At 44.5% G+C, this 18549-nt stretch overlaps 1 protein-coding gene across 1 annotated transcript in view; it reads right to left on the reverse strand.

The window, feature by feature from the left end:
- The window catches only part of IRAG2 (inositol 1,4,5-triphosphate receptor associated 2), a 34244-nt gene that overhangs the window by 7763 nt on the left and 7932 nt on the right, over positions 1-18549 (reverse strand). Inside the window, exons 11-26 of the mRNA XM_063155802.1 lie at positions 17931-17990; positions 17786-17850; positions 17597-17696; positions 15565-15678; positions 15205-15306; positions 12395-12558; positions 10834-10954; positions 10221-10383; positions 8373-8434; positions 7388-7453; positions 6498-6606; positions 5252-5399; positions 4360-4441; positions 871-917; positions 723-787; positions 520-624 (exon numbers count right to left, since the gene is read on the reverse strand). Coding sequence (XP_063011872.1) covers positions 520-624; positions 723-787; positions 871-917; positions 4360-4441; positions 5252-5399; positions 6498-6606; positions 7388-7453; positions 8373-8434; positions 10221-10383; positions 10834-10954; positions 12395-12558; positions 15205-15306; positions 15565-15678; positions 17597-17696; positions 17786-17850; positions 17931-17990 — 1573 coding nt within the window. The remainder of the gene's footprint in view (positions 1-519; positions 625-722; positions 788-870; positions 918-4359; positions 4442-5251; positions 5400-6497; positions 6607-7387; positions 7454-8372; positions 8435-10220; positions 10384-10833; positions 10955-12394; positions 12559-15204; positions 15307-15564; positions 15679-17596; positions 17697-17785; positions 17851-17930; positions 17991-18549) is intronic.

Below are 18549 nucleotides of genomic sequence, written 5' to 3' on the forward strand. Positions count from 1 at the left end.
GTTTGATTTTATAGTTTTTCAGTGGAAGAAAATCACGAGAGTTGGTAAGAATCTGGTGGGTGTTTATGGCTCTAGCAAAGACAGAACAATATTCAAATGCCTCTACCCTCATCTCGCCTCTTGACCCATCCAGCTTCTTGTGCAACAGCCTTGAATGAGAGGAAAGTGCTTAGTGGCACTGTTGAACTAAATAACTGTTTAAACCCACAAAAACATGTTTTCTCTTGTCAAAACGGTCTGGGATTTTGTACCCACTCACTGTTTTACCAGCTGAGCAAGCCCCAAGATCTCACCAAGTTGTTTCATGCTCCCTTGCCTGCAGTGCTGTGGTAAGAGGGGTAAAAAACTTCATTCCTACTCAGCTTCATGGAGGCTTGAGAGCACTGGCAGGTGAAAACACTTGCAAAAGTAGAAATTCTCATGTTGTTGCTCTTACTCAGCTTCCTCACTTCAAAGATGTGCTGGAAGCAAACCGTTTCCTCCGAGGGTGAGCAACAGGCAGTGCAGCCGCCACCGTACCTGCCACGGGAGCAGCTGGCTCCTTGCTGCTGCTTGTCTCCACTGCCACATCTTCCCCTCTCTCATGTAAGCCCTTGGATGAGCTTTCCTCCATAACAAGGCAGCCTGCAACACCAGACAGCGGAAACACAGCTTTCTTTGTTCAGTAAACACACAGACTTGGGCACATCCAAGACTCCCAGTGCCCCAGGTTAAGGACTCACCTGGTACCGGTGCTGCGCTTTCCACTGAGGATGCAAGAGCTTCTTGGGCTGATGGTAAGTGATCACTGCCAAAACAAAACCCTTTCAGATACTCATCCACATGATTCAGATGTTAATAAAGTCTTTTAAATCTTGCATAAGACCTGACCTGGATGCGATCAGCATGGCTGGTGGTGTTGACTCCTCACGGTCAATCTTCAGAGAGAGAGAAAGAAGAGTGAGTATCAGAGGGTTAATGCCAGTATAAAACTTGTATGTCAAAACTTTAACTTTCCCAGCTGTGCCTAAACTATTCCAGCAGTGAAGAACTAGCTGGTAAGTTCACAGAATCACCAACTAGTCTAAAGCCATCTCAGGAGTGTTGTACTTAGAGAGGTGTTTCTGTTCCCAACTCTGTGGTTGGCTCCTAACTCACATCTTCAATGACCAACAAACACGTTACTGCACCACCACTGCTCCATCTTAACTCTGCATCAGAAGAGATCCATTTTTGTGGTCTGGAGCCCAAAACCTACAAATGAGGTACACAGGGCTTCACCTGGCTGTAGAGATTAGCCTCATTAGGTAAAAGTGTCAATAGTCACAGCATGAGCAAGCAGATGGCTCAGAACACTCGTGTGCTGTGCTGTACAACAATGTTATATATGACAATTACCCAGCCCCTTCAGAGGCCTCAAGCCTCCCTGGTGTGCAAGCAGCAGAGGAACAAAGCAATTAAAAGCTGGCAGTTTTGCTCATGTTCCTCTAGTTGCCACAGTGCGGTTTTGGACCTGAGCCTTATCACATCACAGACAAAACCAATATCCTCTTGAGGCTTTGAATTTCGAGGGAGGTGCTATTTGTGCAATGTCCCTCTTCTGCATTTCACCCTGGAGAGCTCCAGCTCGCTCATTCAGTTGTTGGGTTGGTCTCTCTTTATGGCTGAAGATACAGGGGGGAACTGATGAGGTTCAAAGGGTTAAGTTGGTAATGACTTGTGCTGAATTACACCCACTGTTGAAGAAAAGTGCTGAACAGAAAACAAAACCAGCACAAACCCCCCTCCTCTCTCCAAGAGGAGAAGGAAGGAGGGCGAACAGCTCCCTCCACAGCAAGCACCCAAGAGCACTACTGAAGTGTGTGTGGAAAAAGAGCAGAAAAACCACATCAGCAAATGATTGCCTGTGTTCTTTTATCTTTCCTACCCCCTTCAAACACCCTCAGAGGACACAGGAAACCCAGCAAATGAGAGCAGGAGGTATCCAAGGGCCCTGGTCATTCCCAAGAGCGACCAACTGCTCCCAGCATTAGGAAGTGCCTTTTCCCTCCTCCCTGCCCTGGCAGGGCTGCTCTTGCACAGCCCTGGCCCAGCCAGGTGGATGCTTCCCCTAATGCAAATTCAGGCTATTTTTATTATTATTATTTGAATTCTCTCATAAGTTGAGGAAGTGCAGCAATACATTTGCCTTGTTCAGGACATTGTGTCTGCAGAAGTATTAAGGAGGGAGAATACCATCACGTTAGAAAGAAAAGAAATCTAAAGGGCTTTTAAAAGTAACACACAGCACCCAAGCAAACAGAAAAGCCCTTGCATCACCTAGAACTGAAGTGACACATTATGCTACATTACCTGTACCTGCCCAGATGGGCACATGCTCAGTGATTTCTGTTTGCAATGAAGGAAAACCCTCAATTCATTTTTAAACCCCTAAGCTGGCTGCCAGGATTGCACAGTCCCATGGATTCCACATAAAGGAAAAAAAATCTTCCAATTAAAGAGAAACATCACATTCTAGATGTCTTAATAAAATAGAATCACACAATGGCTTGGGTTGGAGGGGACTTTCAAGAGCAAAGTTCCAACACTGATGGCCAAGGGACATCTTCCACTACCCCAGTTTGCTCAGACCAACATCCAACCTGGCCTTAGACACTGCCAGGGATGGGGCAGCTGCAGCTTCTCAGGGCAGCCTGTGCCAGGGCCTCCCCACCCTCACAGTAAAATCTGTTGACAGAGCATTGGAAAATGGCACAGTCCTTTAATGAGGACAAACAGCCAAAGAATATCCTGAAGCCCATCCCTTATCACTTTTCCCACATCCATCCCTCTAGCATAATAATCCAAGGGTTCTCTATCTCAGCCCATGAATTCTGGCCACAGTCTTGTACAACTCTCCCCAAACAATCATTAACATTTGGAAGACCTGTCAGGTTTTCAGGCTGTGGCACAACTTCCACATTTATAAAGCCAAACAAGAACAAAAAGTCCAAGTTTCACTTGGCTCTCAAGTGCTCCTTTATTGAGTAGCCCCTGAGCTTCTATGGTGACAATGATTTGACACAAATAATTTGAGTTACTTACAATCTGCTCAAATACATCTGCAACTGCAGAGTAATAAAACACCAAAGAAAACTAGGGAGACTTTTTGTACTGAATAAGGATATGCAACTTTTCCTACATACCAGTGTTTTGAACAGATACTGGGCACAGCCCATTTGCCTTTTCTCTAGGGCAAGCTTAAACATTTACATTTCCCCCCTTCAGAACATTCATGTGCAAAGCTTGTACTAAAAAGTGATAACAAGGATGGAGAGACACATTTTTGAGCCCAGCTGGAATTACAGAAAGCCCCAGAGCAACAAAGCACAGATGTTTCACACACCTTTGCACAGCTGTGTCTTTCCAGGACTGGATAAGTAGGAACCCTTGAGAGGATCCTCTTTAAGGGCACTTAATAGCAGCCCAAGCTGGGAGTCCACCTGCTCTGCCCCAGTGTGCTGAAACCACAGAGTCCCCAGCACTCTTACTTTCTACCCACACTGCACTTTCTGCTTTGATTTACCACTACAACCAGACCATCCTGTACTCACAGGTACCACACACCAGGCAGGTTCACCCTGAGGCTGGCTGCTCTGTGGTCCCAAAAGGTTATTTCCAGGTTCACAGAAACCACTGATCAATATTCTTCCACCATCCCCACCAATACAGGAGTTGGTAAGCTCATTAGGAGCCCTGTGTGGTGGAGCTGAGGTCTAGACTTCAACAGTGAGGACTGAGGCACAGCTTAGGTGTGCTGAGCTGCAGCTTCTCTTGCTGCTGCCCCAGGGAAACTGCAGCTCAAGCTCTAGATGCAGGATTCAGGACAGCAGTGAAGGCATAGCTGAGTACACCAGCTGAAGGAAAGCTCCCCTACAGCAAAGATGGCATTTTTCAGCTGTTATATGGTGCCTGTGGGAGGAAGTGCAAAGAGAGGCAGTACTCCCAACTGAAGCATCCTGTGGCTCCTTGCAGGTGGAGAAAAGGAGTGAAAACACTCCGTTCTTGCCTGGCAGAACCAATTGTTACTGCAGAACCAGCACGATCTCCACCCTTGAAACCACATTTAAAACACTCCATAGTTAAAAGCATGACCCAGTTTTTGGGTTTTGATGTTCAAGACAAAATATCAAGACATTTCGTTTTATAACCAAGGTATTGCAGAAGCATGCCCAAAGAGAAGGGAACACCCCCCACAGCACCCTGCTGACTGGTGCCAGCTCCATCCACTGAGGAGCAGTGCTGATTTATAGCTGAGCCATCTGCACCTGGGTCTGAGCAAGGCATGAAATGCTCGAGCCTGTTCAAAACCACATCTCGGGCATCAGAGCCAGCACTCACCTCAGCAAGTGAAGAGTCCATCATTGTAATGGAAACAGGAAGGTCTGCATCAGTGTAGTCATCAGCGGAGCATATTTTCCACCTGGCAACACAGGCTTTATTTGCATATTGCCCAAACAACAGAGAGATAGAGCGCCCATTTTCCTTAAGCACACAACAACTGAAGTCACCACTCTCTGTGCAGTCAGTCAGCTGGTCTCTTAGGGAAGGAAAAATTCATCACCGACATCAATCCCTCCTCCCCCAAACAGCAAGAACCACCACCAGCCCTTTTCCCAACCTCCTCCACACTGCACTATTCCACAGAAAACCAGTGGCAAAAGCTTTGAGAGCTGCTGAGTCTCTTGCTGCAGACTGCCTGCTTCTGCACCTTCAGGAACATCCTCATCTTTTAAAATATTCACTGCAATTCACTTCAGCTTTCATAATCTCAAGCAGTTCAATCTCTATTTTAAAGACCTAAGGAGGCAGCTTGATAGGCAAGGACCTCAGAATTCCTGCTCTAAGCTCTGCAGAAGAAGAAAAGTGACTCCTCAAAGCCAATAGGATTTTGGCACCTAACGGCAACACCGATTGTTAAATTGGTGTTAATTGTTAAATTAGAGTTAAATATGGAATATAGACATGATTTTGGCATTCTTGTCTCAGTTCTCCAGCATGAAATAGAAACCCCATCAGGGTATTTGGCTGGTTACCAGCAGTTCTAGTAAAGAATTCTGGTAGCTGTGAACAGAAGCAAAGTGCTGCCCTGGATCCCCATGGGCTGATCACCAGGTGTCCAGTATTCCCTCTAAGGGAGGGCCCTGCAGCTGAACCCAGCACATGCAATCTGCTAGACCCTGTTGACTCTTCCCCCCCCTTACACCCCAAAAAGGTGATTACACCACCTTACCTGCACCCTCCTGAGGTCACATCTGAGCTGGACACATGTCCCACATCATGCCTCTCCAAGGTGCAGCTGCCAGAGCTCTGCCTGCAAGGCTGATCCCAGCTGTGCCCAGGAGGGTTATTTGGGCAGGAGGTCTCCAAGGTCAGAGCATCTGGTGAGAAGGACAAGCATGAAGAGAGGTGGTTCTTGGCAAAGCTGGATTTAGCTACAAGTTTTTTGGTAACTCTAAAATAATCAAGAAGCAGACCAATCAAGCAGAGATTTATAATGAGGCAATTTCTATCTCGGTAAGAAAGGCTTTGGTTGCGTGGCCTCAACTTGTTCTGTAGATGGAGAGTTTGGCAATGTGTAGCAAAGGAAGATTTGCTTCCATTCCCATCAATAGTGCCTGGAATTACACTTGAACATGTATATTCTGTGTGAGAAGAGCCTCTGTGTGGTACCAGCTCACTGCTGGGAGAAACATTTGTGTGTGAAATCCCAAATGCAGCATCCTGCAGCTCTGCAATGCGTGGCTGTCAGTGGCTGCTTTTAATCCTCATAAGGCTTGAGAGTTGCAGGGAAGTTCAAACAACTCAGGAGTGCAGAAAAAAGCAACAAGTACAATCTGCTGGGAAAGGTGGGGTGGTCAGCCTGGAGAAGAGAAGGCTGAGTGGACAGTGGCACAGGCTGCCCCAAGCAGCTGTGGCTGCCCCTGGATCCCTGGCAGTGTCCAAGGCCAGGCTGGATGGGGCTCTGAGCAACCTGGGATAGTGGAAGGTGTCCCTGCCCATGGCAGAGGGGTTGGAATTAGCTGATCTTTCTAGTCCCTCCCCAAACCATTCTCTCACTATGATTTTATTCTCAGTAGCTCTGTTACTGCTCAGGTTGCTAAAGCAGGACTCAGCTCAGCAGCCAAGGAGCAGGACAGTGCAGTCAGAGGGAATGGGAAGAACAGAACTCACACCCTCTGGGCCCAGACTGACAAGCATCCTGTCAGGAATATACTTGGATATATAATTTATCCCAATAGTTCCTGAAGATTTTGGGAGCAGTCTGCCAGGTTGACAGACAGCCACCTCTTCAGGCCTTTCACTGCAAGCACTGTAATCATGGTTCAGACTCCTGGATTACATGCAGAAATAGGTTAAAGCCCACAACAGATTCTCCACATTCCAGCAGCACATTCAGCACTACTGAGACTGTTCTGCCAACTCTTTCTCTATTTCAGGTGAGAGACAGAGAAGTGTCCAACACTACCAGGTCTTACCTAGCAGAGGGGAGTTGTGCCAGCGTGAAGCACTCGAGGGTAGTGCCCAGGGAAAGTCAGAGTACAAGGTGGGTCCCTCATTCCATGGTCTTTTGGAGCAGTGGAGCTGCTAATTGAAAAAATAAGAAGTGCTTCTGTTCCACTGCACTGAATACATTAATGCCACCGACTCCCCCCACACACAGGCATCTGCATAATGTAACACCAACAGTTACACAAATACATCTTTCTGTGGCTTTTTTGTCAAGAAAAGCAGAAGAGCTCATATCTTTAATGGGCAGAACAGTTACAGGAAGAGGCAGGATAATGAAACTTTGCACTTGCAACAAAACGAGTTGGTTCAAGCAAGGTCTGGAAATAAACCCTACAAAAGCAGGCAAGATGAGCCTGAGAGGAGAACCAAAGTAGCCACTCAAATCCTGTGAAGGGAGTAAAAAGAGAAAACAAAGAAAATAATCCAAAACACACTATTTCAGCCAAGCCAAGAGGTGTCATCTGAAGATGGCATCTGAGAAGACTCCTGAAACAACATGTGCAGAGCTGTTTTTGACCTAAGGTTGCTTCAACAAAAAATGGAAAAGAAACTGGAAGAAGTGCTATCTTCAGACTCTGATGCTTCTCAAAAAGCAATTTATCACATGTGTGTGTTGTGCTTCAGAGGAACCCAGCTTTGCAATAAAGTTTGGAATATGTTTTTGTACACCTGTAAACACCTGCATGCACATACACAGATATTGATCTCAAATTATTTTTAAAGAATATTTAACTCAAAGTTTCTCATGAGGAACATTATTTATTCCCCTGAGGTAATGAAGGGAAAAACCCCCACCCAAATAAACCCAGCATCCCATTTTAAGAGGCTCAGCAATGATCACAGCAAGCACACTTACCTTCCCTTTTACGTGTGCAACTACCGTGGGCAGCAGAGCGCACTCAGACTCTGACTCTGCACAGCACTGTTGTAATAGAGAGAGAGTTTAAGGCAGGCAGGTAAGGAAAAAAAAAACCAACAAAAAAAGGAGAAGGAGCACTAGACCACTGATTCTGAGCAAAATGAAACTATCTTCCCAACTGAACTACTTGCAGCTATCAGTTGCAAAACTGCAACTACAAAATGCTGCAGCTGTTTGCCCTTGCCACCTTCAGCCTTTAATTCTGCAGACCCTTATGTACAAATATAAGTTTCATTCATGTGCAGATAGCCCAGCTTTGACTCTGCTCCTCTGATGCTCCTGTCACAGCCTAGGGGACATTCATTTCAGGACCTTCTGTTTGATGTTAAATACCTTGTTGATGTGTGCTGAATCCAGAGTGCTCAGATCCTGAGCTATAGTGTTCCTTACTAGAGCCAGTTGGGAAAAAAGTCTCTCCACAATGTTCCCCCCTCCACCCCCTCCCAAAGTTGAGGCAAGTAATTTTATTCAAAGCAAAGCACTCCAGAGTTATGTAATCTCCAATGTATTTCTCCACAGAGGGCCACAAAGTTAATAACTGTTTCACTGCCTATTCCAGTGTCTGGGTACTGAAAAAAACCTTACATTATGAAATTTTAAACATTTGTTTTCAAGCCTGTCTGCAGAGTGGGACAAAAATCACCAGTGCATCAGGGAAGGTTTCCCTCAGCCCCTTCTGATACAATCACAATTGCTCACAGTGAAGACCAACACCATACCTGTAAGTCCTGACACATTTTTCCCAGAAGGCTGAATAAGGAAAATAACGTGCAGATTTGTACATACAGCTTGTGCACATGTTAGGAAAGAAGATACCAGGTGCTGTCAAACTGTTTGCAGCTGTTCTCAGCTGTGTTGTCCTTCCACCAGAGCCCTTCCTGTGCAAGCCCACCTTTCCTGCTGCCAGCAAAGGGCACCATACCTGGCACACCAATTCACAGAGACGCCTCTGCAGCAGTTCCCATCTCAGGGCATTAGCAGTTGCTATGAAGAGACATTTACAAGTCTAACAGGGCTCCTAACAACTTGATAACAAGCAGTCCGATGTTACAGCATCTCTAACTACTCCTTATCAGAATTTACTAGAGTTTGCATTAGCCTGGTTGAGCCTGCAACAGCGTTTTCAAAGGAAAGAGAAAACACTGGGCATCTTCACCCGCAAATCAAGGGCAAAGCTTCCCCACATCATTAGTGTTAGGATGCCACAGTTCCCTGTGGAAACAGATCCTTCACTTACAGCTTGGGGGAAGAGAAATATTTGTCCTTTCCAGCTGACATCCTGTACAGAAGTTTTAAAATCCATGGGCTTTGTATTTAGAAGCATTTTCCCCTCTTACTGTGCAGGTGGGAGGAAGTAGGGGGTGGAATGGGTAGGTGGGCAGGAGACCACAGCCCAGCCCTTCAGTCAGAAGAGGCACCAGACCTGTCTGCCTTTCTAAAGGAACCAATATAAAGCATTTTTATTATTTTCTTCAGTGCCAGTCTTGTTTGTCAGCCCTGCTCTTCAAAATGCTTTGCAAATTCTCTACACACCTGCCAGTTTATTTATCTACAGAAAGATTTCTGTAAAGTAACTGGAGTAATTTAAAGCCAAGGTCCTAATAATTTTCAGGATGGTGGTTCTTTGGGGGTTGACCTTTTTTTTTTAGGGGGGTGGTTGATTTAGTCACAGTCGCACCAGTCTCACATATGTGGGGTTTTCTCTTGATCTACCCAAGCTCACTTTGCAGGAGAGCATCTATTCAGAGATGGAAAATGACAAACCACTGTCATGCCTCTTGCTAAGAGCAAAATAAAGCAGCTGCATGGTTTGTGGGAAGCATGAAAGCAACATGAGCACACACACGAACACCAAATCACTGGTCAGAGTGGGGCAGGCACGGTTTGGGGCTGTTTCTGCCAATATCAGTGCAAAGTTGTGCCTTAGAGCTAGAGCAAAGGGTCCCAGGGAGTTTTCCTGGTGAGACAAACTGTGGCTTCACACGGAGTTGTTTGCAGTGCACACATATTTGTTGGGCATATATGGTAACTGTGTGCCTGAGGGCAAAACACTCAGAGGGCTTAAATCAGTCAAATCCCTTCTCTCTAGGAAAGTGATCAGACTCCAGGGTTAGGGAAGAAAAAGGCCATGTGTTCTGGATTCAGACCTCTGCATTATTTAAATGCCCAGGTTATTGAGGTGCTGATGTCAGGAAGTGAGTCACAAAGAGGCAATATGAAGTTTCCATGGCTCTGTGGCAGAAGTTGCACATGTACAACGCAGTGACAGGATTGCTTTCCACTGAAGAGAGCAGCCTAACACCACACAGCTAATCAAAAACACAGAGCAAGCACAACCAGCAAACAGAGCACAGAACGTACAAAAATCAAGTCTGGTTCAGGAAGCTCAAGAAATAGGGATGGCTTTGTTAGGTATAAGGTGGGGAACAGCACTTTTGGTAAAGCAGTACCTGTGCCATATGTGGAATTACTAATCCCCCTTCCTAGGACTGGGGGTTTTGTTGGGAGCTTCTGAAGCTTTGGTGGATCCCAACACCCACTCCTTAGGATCCCACCTGCTTCTCAGCTCAGATGGTGGCAGATCTCTTCAAGGAGAAGGAAAAGTAGAAAAAAAGGGGGGGGAAAAAATCCCAAAACAACAAGCAAGACTCCACAGAGCGTTTTACTGGATGACCTGCAGATCAGTCCTATTTTCCCTTGATGTAACTAAACCCTGAAGTACTTGCCCATGCAAAAAGTGAATGCTGGCACATTTCCAGAAGTTACTCACTTTTGTGGTCTTCCACCTTCTCCTGAAGCAGTTGGCAAGTGCTTTCTAAAGCAGCATTCACATCCCTGAGCTTCTGCTGCTCAGAAATGGCTTCCTCCAACTTGCTCTTCAAGGATGCTGCTTCTTCACGAGCAGAGTGAAATGCTTCAGCTTGATCCTCCGCCTAGGCACAAAACAATATTTAGGGAAAAAAGAAAGGAATAAAAAAAATATAAAATAAAGCAGCCTGGCTAGCACAAGAAGGCTCTACAGTTCATGTAAATGAAACCAAACTGCATCTGTTCTTTCTCAGGAAGTGATAAAGCTCCCTCTGAACTTCTGCATTTTTACGTTGGGGTGGACTGTGTATGGAAGCTATTTTTGGGTGCTTTTTTTTTTTCCCCTCTTTTCTCTTTTTTTTTTTTTAAGCCACCACAAATATGCAATGCTGCCTCTTTCATCAGCAAACTGTTGTCACCACCCCCTCAAATTTTACTTCCTCTGCTGGTTCCACTGTTGCAGGGAGGCACAGCATTCGGAACGCGCGATTCCCTTCCCCAGGGCGGCCGCGCGTCGGACGTGGCCCTCGGCATCTCCTGCTGCCCCACACAGAGGGAACCGGGCTGCCCCTTACATGCTTGCTGATGTCCTCCAGCTGCTTGTTGGCTTTTTGCAGCTCTAGACACAGGTCTTCTGCCTGGTCACCTGCCAAAGTTTCTTCTAGTAGCTGTTTGGCAGTTTCGACCCTGCGCTGGCTGCGGAGCGAGAGAGAGCACAAAGCACAACCCATTAATGACATTTCAGGGCAGGCTGGCCTGGGAGGTGACACCCTCTGGCTGCTGGGACACGTACCAAAAGTCAGCTGTCACACACTGCAGCTCCCCAGGACCCAGCACCAGGGAATCAGACATTTTTCATCTTTTTTTTTTTATAGCAGGAAGAAGATGAAGGCTTTCTGTAACATTGCTGGGTACCACAGGAGAAGCGCCAGAGAACTGGCAAGAAGAGTTTAGTGGGCAAGCTTTTGCACTTGGGACAGCAGAATTTTCTTAGGGTTTGGGAGAAATAGTGGTTAGATATAGAGGCAGTAATTCTATAAAAAGATACCCAGGAGCTATTACTGCTTCAATGGATTGATTTCTTCACATTTGAGAGGGAATTTCATTTGACAGCAAGCAGAGGCCATCAGAACTGGTGCTAAAGAGGATGGCTTTCAATAAAGCCCTTCTTTTCCACTGCAGAAACCCTTGCCCATTTCCTCTCTAACTCACCTCAGGGGTTTTTTTGGGTGGGGGAGGGAGGGTTTGGGGTTTGTTGTTATTGCTTTCATCACAATTTTGACACAGAGACAGCTTCAAGAAACCAAGGCATCATTGTTTTTATCAGCTCTTTTCCAGGTAGAGGGAGAGCATGTAATGGGTGGTTCAGTGGAAGGTAAGTCAGGCAAAAGTATGGTACAACTGCTCTGCATCAGGTCTCAGGGCTGCCAAGCCCTAGGAACATCCCAAACCCAGGGATGGGGCTTGGAGCAACTTGGGATAGTGGAAGGTGTCCCTGCCCATGGCAGGGTCTTTGAACTGGATGATCTTTAAGGTCTTTTTCAGCCTAGGCCATTTTATGATCCTATTTCTAAGATCACAAGCCACAGAAGGAACCATATGCCAAAAAAGTCACATTTTCATATTCAATGACAACTCATTGAAGCTACACCCTTGGGGAATTGAGATAATGTCTTCCCTGAGCCTAGCAACTGTATCCCAAAGCAAAAATACCTGCAGAGAGATATTTAGCAGCTCTCCTGCTTCACACAATCCCAGCAGGTTTTTTTAAGGGCTACACCTGCTCAATGGGCAGCGCCCTCGTGCTTTAACTGCTCAGTCTGTGGTCTCCCTGATGTTTTCAAAGGGACCTTCAAGGCTGTACATCAGTTCACTCACAAACCTTAACTCCCACACAGTGCAGACCTTGTGCTAAAACCAGATCTACTCTCCAAAACAGAAGACCATTTCCTCTGTGAAAAAAAACTTAAGAATTCAGTAGACTTTGTTCCACTAAAAAACCCACCCCAAAATAAGATACTAAGCAGCTAAGCAACTATAAAAAAAAAACCCAAAACCAAATCAAACCAAAAGAACCTCCAAGCCAAAACCCAACCTCCCCTCCCCAAAAAAGACAGAGATCCTTTGAAGGAGTACCTAGCAGAGAGCTTTTTCCTCAGGTGAAATTCTTCTGTCTTGGTTCTCCTCAGGTTGTCTGCCACTCGAAGAAAATCCTCCTCTAAGGACTCATTGCATTTTTCCAAAAGTTGGAGTTTCTGGGTCCAAAGATGTCTTTTTTCCCCTAGTTCTTGCTTGAGAGCCTGTGGAATTTTGAAGTTGCCATGTGGTTAGAGGAGGAACAGAACCAGAGAATGAGCCAGAGCCTTAATTTACATGATGAAAATTGAGTTCCCTGCGCCACCAATTAATATCACCTACATCCCACACTACCAGAATAAAGATGAAGCTCCACCAGCAAGGTGCCCAGATACAGCAACAAAACCCATAGCTCCTAAGAGGATATTTTAATAAAGATTATCTTGCAGGAAGCTCTCAAACTGATAATTTCAGCTTCTGCAGCTCTTTCCTCAAAGTACAACTGAGTCCACTGAGTCCAAACTGGGTTTGTATTACAGCAAAATTAATGAAATAACCAAGAACCAATAAAACCTGTTTGCTGTACATGTTTAGCAGATGATCTGTGCCAGAGATGACCCCCACCATGAAGGCTTTTAGATTTACCTCTGGTTTGTTGGAGGGAAAAGGGTAAAAATTAAGTGTTAGGTAAGACTGAACTCTCTATTTCTCTGAAGAGTGACTTTCAGTAAAAAGTCCTGAGAAGAAGAATCCAGTGCTCTCTCTCTGACCTTTCTCAACTGAACACATGAAAGAGTGTCCTCAGCTTTTAAAGAATGCTTAATGAGAGTCAAACAGAGGTCAGGAAAGAATGAAGTTTATATTCCTGGGATTCTGCAGCAATTCCAAGGGGAAAACATCAATCTTAAAAATACAGGCCACATTATCTGCTTGCAAGTTGGAGTCTGATGCTCATGAGCTCCAAATAAATAAAAAAAAAAAAAAGGCAAATCATGCTTAAAAAAAGGAAAAAAAAAAGCAGTTTTTGCTGATAGGGCTCCTAGGATGACATGGGATGTGACCATGTGCAACTGCCCACATCCTGAGGGTCTGTTCCTCAGCCAAGGCAGGCAGCACTCACTTGTAGAAATATCATAATTTGACACTTAAACAGTATAGGCTTTTCAGAGCACATGTACCAGTCTTATTTCACAGTAGAAGAGTGAAAAAGATTCTGATGTCACTATATACTCTTAGATATATGTATATATGCACACTTGAGGTTGGCTTTATATCTAATAGCCTTTAAAATATTTTTGAAAACACTAAACCCCAGCAAAACATGTCCATAATAATTTTTATAGGAAATGGTGGGCAAGGCTTCTGGTGACAACTTTTATTAAGCAGCTAATTAAATCTTGGACCATGCACTTTCTCTGAGGCTGGAAGAAGCTACTTTGAGTCTCCCTCCCTTTTTTTTTTTGATCTACTGGTCTTCAGCTGCATGCCAAAATTTCACACATACCTGGCTTGTTCTGTCTAGGTGGAGATAATTTTTGACATGAAGTCACTTCTCATCCCCTATGGGACCTTTTAATTTTAAAGGATTTTTTTTTCCTTTCTTGATCCTCTGTTAACTCAATTTCCAAATACCTCACTCTTTAGGAGCCAGAGTAGGATTCATTTGCCACAATCAACTCCAACTCCTATACCAAAACATTTTAGCTTCACATGTTTAACAGGAATATGATCCCAATGTGAGTAACTTCACAAGCATTTTTCAGCTCTGACAGCTTTGCAGGAGGAGGTTTCCAGTCAAGATCAGAAAGCTACAGCAATTCACAAGCCAGCAGTTTGCTGGAGTCTACCCAAAGTCACATCTGGTTGAAGAGAGTGAGAGGATTGCACCTTCTCTAAGGAGAAGGTTTCAGGATTGAGCTGAAGTTATAAAAACCCTGGTTCCAGGACTGGATGGCTCCAGGACCGGATGGCTCCCAGTGGTTGCTCCAGCCCTGCCCAGGAAGGCAGAGGAGGCCCAGCTACACCATTGTGTAGCACTAGAGGAAAAAGAAGGGCAGCTTTGTCCCCAGAGAAGCAAAACCTCATGCAGCACATCCCCTGGTGGCATCGGCTGTCACCCAAGGGAGAGGAACTGTGGGCTTTGACATCCATTAGGGAACTGGGAAACAGCATTAATGTCCAGCTTGGGCTTGTTGGAGCATTCCTAACAACAGATCAGCAGAAAGGAGCAGGTCAGAGAGAAAGTCACATCCAATAAGATGCATGGAAATGTCAGAAATTGTGCTGTTACAGGGGAGAGGAGGAGGGAACAAAAGTGTTTAGTTGTGTCCACAGGCACTTTCCACTACATAGGGAAGATGTTTTTACCAGTACCTTGAGCAAAAGTCTGTGCTTGCAGGCCTCACCAGAGGTATGAGGAGTAGGAGAAATACATTATGCAAGATTAAGTTGTAAAACAAGGTTTTGTTGAAATTTTTCCTGCAGGATATACCCAGTAAAACCCGAACTCCTCACCTTTCACAACAAATAAACCCTATGGAGGCTTTGATTTGGAAATTTGATTATAAAGCCTCCTTCGCTTTTTGACCTGGTTTGTCTTCCCTGTCCTTCAAGCAGAGTTTTAACTAAAGGAGCTCTTGCACAAGACAAGCCAGCAAGAGCACAGCATGTTAAGTGAACAGAAATAATCCTCTTCCTCCTCAGAAAACCCCAGTAAAGAAGATATTTCTCTCCATACAGCCATCTTTGGCCCACAGATGGATTCTATCTCCAGTAATAAACACACACAGCATGCAGCAGCAAGATACCCACCTGAAGTTTTTGCACAGCCCCACTGTTTCACTAAATGCTTCAGGGAAACAGTTACTCACCACAAGTTTTCTTTCCCAGGCCTGTTGCATGTCCTCATCGGGATCTTCTACCCATTCTAATGAAGCCATGACAAGTTCCTCTGCTTCAGAGATTTCCTTTTGCTGAAAAAAAAAAAATAAACCCCAAACCAAACTCCCCAAACTCCATGATTTTCAGTGCACATCTACAGCTCTGCCTAGAATTACCCAGGATATAAATTAGTGTTAGCGTAGGTGCCAGGTGATCTTGTGACCCCCTCCAATCTCAAACTATTCTTAGTTTTCCAGAAGGAGCAAACAATCTGATTATCAATGCCTGGAGAATTCCTAATTAAATATCTGATCAAAGACAGCAATATCCACATAAGCTTTGCTACTGACCAGGTTTTTCATGATGGTCTTGAATTTTTCTCCTGTATATTCAGACCCCTGAAGCAAATGCTGCACTTCACGATCCAGTGTTTCATCCAGGGATGCCTGTTCAGTCCTGATAATCTTTGGAGAGATGGAAGAGCCAGCAAGTTTGTTTTGACATCCCCTTATTGCAAACCAGCAGCAGTGACATTTAGACTTTCCTGAAGTACCCCTGCTCTGCATTTACCAGAAGGTCAGAGCTACCAAAACTTGAAGTTCGGAAAAACTTTTCCAAAACCATCACATCAACGAGGATTTAAAAAAAAATGAAAAGAAAGCAAGCCACCTAAGCTGCTGAGTGATCCAGTGTAAATATCCCTCCCAGGGCAGGCAAGAGGAAATCAGTAATTAGTTATCTTGATCCAGAGGAGTCGTTACCAAGTGATGAGCAAGCAGAGCCCTTCCTTACAGTCAACTCCACGGAATCATGTCTCTGCACCTTTGAAGGGCAAACACAATGATTCACTGGGCTCTGGGGAGCTGCAGTATAGGATGATACCTAACTCCTCAGAGCTGCCTAGCCAAGACTACATCTCCTTTCTGGGCCTGAAGTTTTTGTGTATTTGTACATTTTTGTTGTTGTTGCTACATGTGCTAACTCTTTGCAAATGCTCCTTGCACAGAAGTGAGCAGAAATCACTCAGCAGCATCTCTGCTGTCAGCTGTGCTGCACAGCTCATATCTGAAAGGAAAGCAGCACACAGGGAAGGATGGGACTCCATGGATTGTCCAAGGAAATGGGAACAGAATAGCTCACCTTAAGATCAGAACCAAAGCCATAATCGTAGCAGGATGCTCTGCCTAAAGTGGTGTAAAACAGCTTCAGCCACACCCTACTTGCAAAAATCTTCAGTGGTGGATTTATAAGGGGGGGGGATCATGCTGCTGTTGGTGATGGAGAATGCAAAGACCAGCCTGATTCCTTGATCCCAAAATTAAAAATTCTGAGGATGTGAAGAACAACATTTCCTGCCTCCTGGCACCAGTGAGGAAGTGGCAGGAGAAGCTCCTGACAAGGGACCCAACTGAGCTGGCACAGCTGGCCTGGAAAGATCTGACAGTCAATCACTTTCTACCATAAAAACTCAGCCCCACTTTTTAAAGTCAGGGCTTCTGACACACCCCTTCTAGCAGGGTGTGTGGGGAGATCCCTCCCTCAAGTGGGGACACGCCCTCAAAGTTACTCCTCAAAGCTGAACAAAAGATTTGTCCATGATCATCAACATGGGTAAGTAATAACAAACTATTTAACAATTATTAGCTTGGAAATTATTAGTTTAATAGCTAGGGCACTGTGTAAGTAGCCATAAGTAAATAATTCTGATTAAGGTATTTTAGTCTAATAATGGTCTTCTATTTACATAAATAGCTTATTTTATTCATTTAAATATATTTGGTTTGCCATCAGAGATGTTTATCAGAGTTTCTTAACAGTACATTAGATTAAGACCCAACGATTTTATTGAGATGCTCACTCTAATGCTGAATTTCCTTTCGCACTACAGTCAACTTCAAAGAAAAAAGTCTCCTCTTTCACAAGTGAAAAAGAATCATTGTTCATGTCTGGTGTAGGCAGCACAAGAAGCAGACTGTCATTTACTTTCTGCAACATAAAAGCCTTCACATATTGGAAAACTGGTATCTTCTCCCATCTATCTGTTCTTCTGCCAGCTAAATGCATGACCCAAGCTCCTCCAGATTTACTGGGTGGAGCAGAGGGGGGGTGGAACTGGATGATCTTTAAGGTTCCTTCCAACCCAGGCCATTCTAGGATACTATGAGCAAATATTTTATATCTACAAGTGTTTTGTTTGCTATTCTTTGGACTTTCTCCAAGGTGCTTGGAACAATATGGCAACCTTCGCACTCTGTGTTTACATGCTGGGATTAATGGCTTCAAATTCCAGAGTTATCTAATCATATACAGGCAATGAGCTTTGTTCTGCCTCTGCTGATGCAAGACAACTAGGAAGAGATTAAATTAGGGTTTAATCCATACCTCAGAAGACTCTGCAAGCTCCAGTTCACAGTGCAGCGTGCTCATCCCTTCAGGAATATTGCTGTTAAATTTATACAACAATGGTAAACTCAACCCATGCCTAAAAGAAGCAGGGGAAAAAAAATACATATCAGTCTATTTTGGATTTCTGATGAACTGCCTTTCCTGGGATTTGGCCACAGTACTCACGAGATCAGCTCTTGCTGCATGTGTTGGATGTTCTCCAGCAGTTTATTTTTTTCAGCTCTCAGTGTCTGAAATATCCACAGGCTTTGGTGAGAGGCTGACTTTGCCATGCAGAATCAGCACAGGCCAAACCCAACCCAGCCCATACCTCTATGATTGAGGAATACTCCACAATGGTTAACTTGAGTTCCTTGATGTCCTGCTCCTTCTACAGAGATTGTTGAGAAAAGAACAACAAAAAAAATTATATTCCATCCTACATCACAGCAGTAAAATGTACAGTTTAGCTTGAGCAGCAACCTGACCATGACACAAAAATAGCTGTGAATTTAAAAGAATACAACAAGTTACCTTGAATTTTAACTAATAGAAAGCACTCAGATGACCTACCTAAACTCAAATTAAGGAGACAAACCCTCTTCTCCAAATGTTGTACTTTCACATATTACTCAGCTGGTTTCAGGTCCAACAGATTAAACTAGACAGAAATACTCTAGTTTTAACTTAAAATATGACCTATATTACATGCCAGCATGAGTTTTAACCCCAACTGACCCTTCAAGCAAGTTGCAATGTTTCAAGTTCACTTGTTTTTCATTATTAGAGTATGGCACCCCGTAGATTAAACACAACCCAACAGAAAGGCTGAAAAAGAGCCAGCTCTCATGGTAGGACTGAAGAATTAGTAAAAGCATCACCTTTCTTAGCAACTAGCAATTAACTCCAGTCAGGTTATGCCACTCCAATAAAAGACACTGCACAGACAG

The sequence above is a fragment of the Melospiza melodia genome, chromosome 4 (assembly GCF_035770615.1).
Source record: "Melospiza melodia melodia isolate bMelMel2 chromosome 4, bMelMel2.pri, whole genome shotgun sequence".
NCBI classification, from domain to species: Eukaryota; Metazoa; Chordata; class Aves; order Passeriformes; family Passerellidae; genus Melospiza; species Melospiza melodia.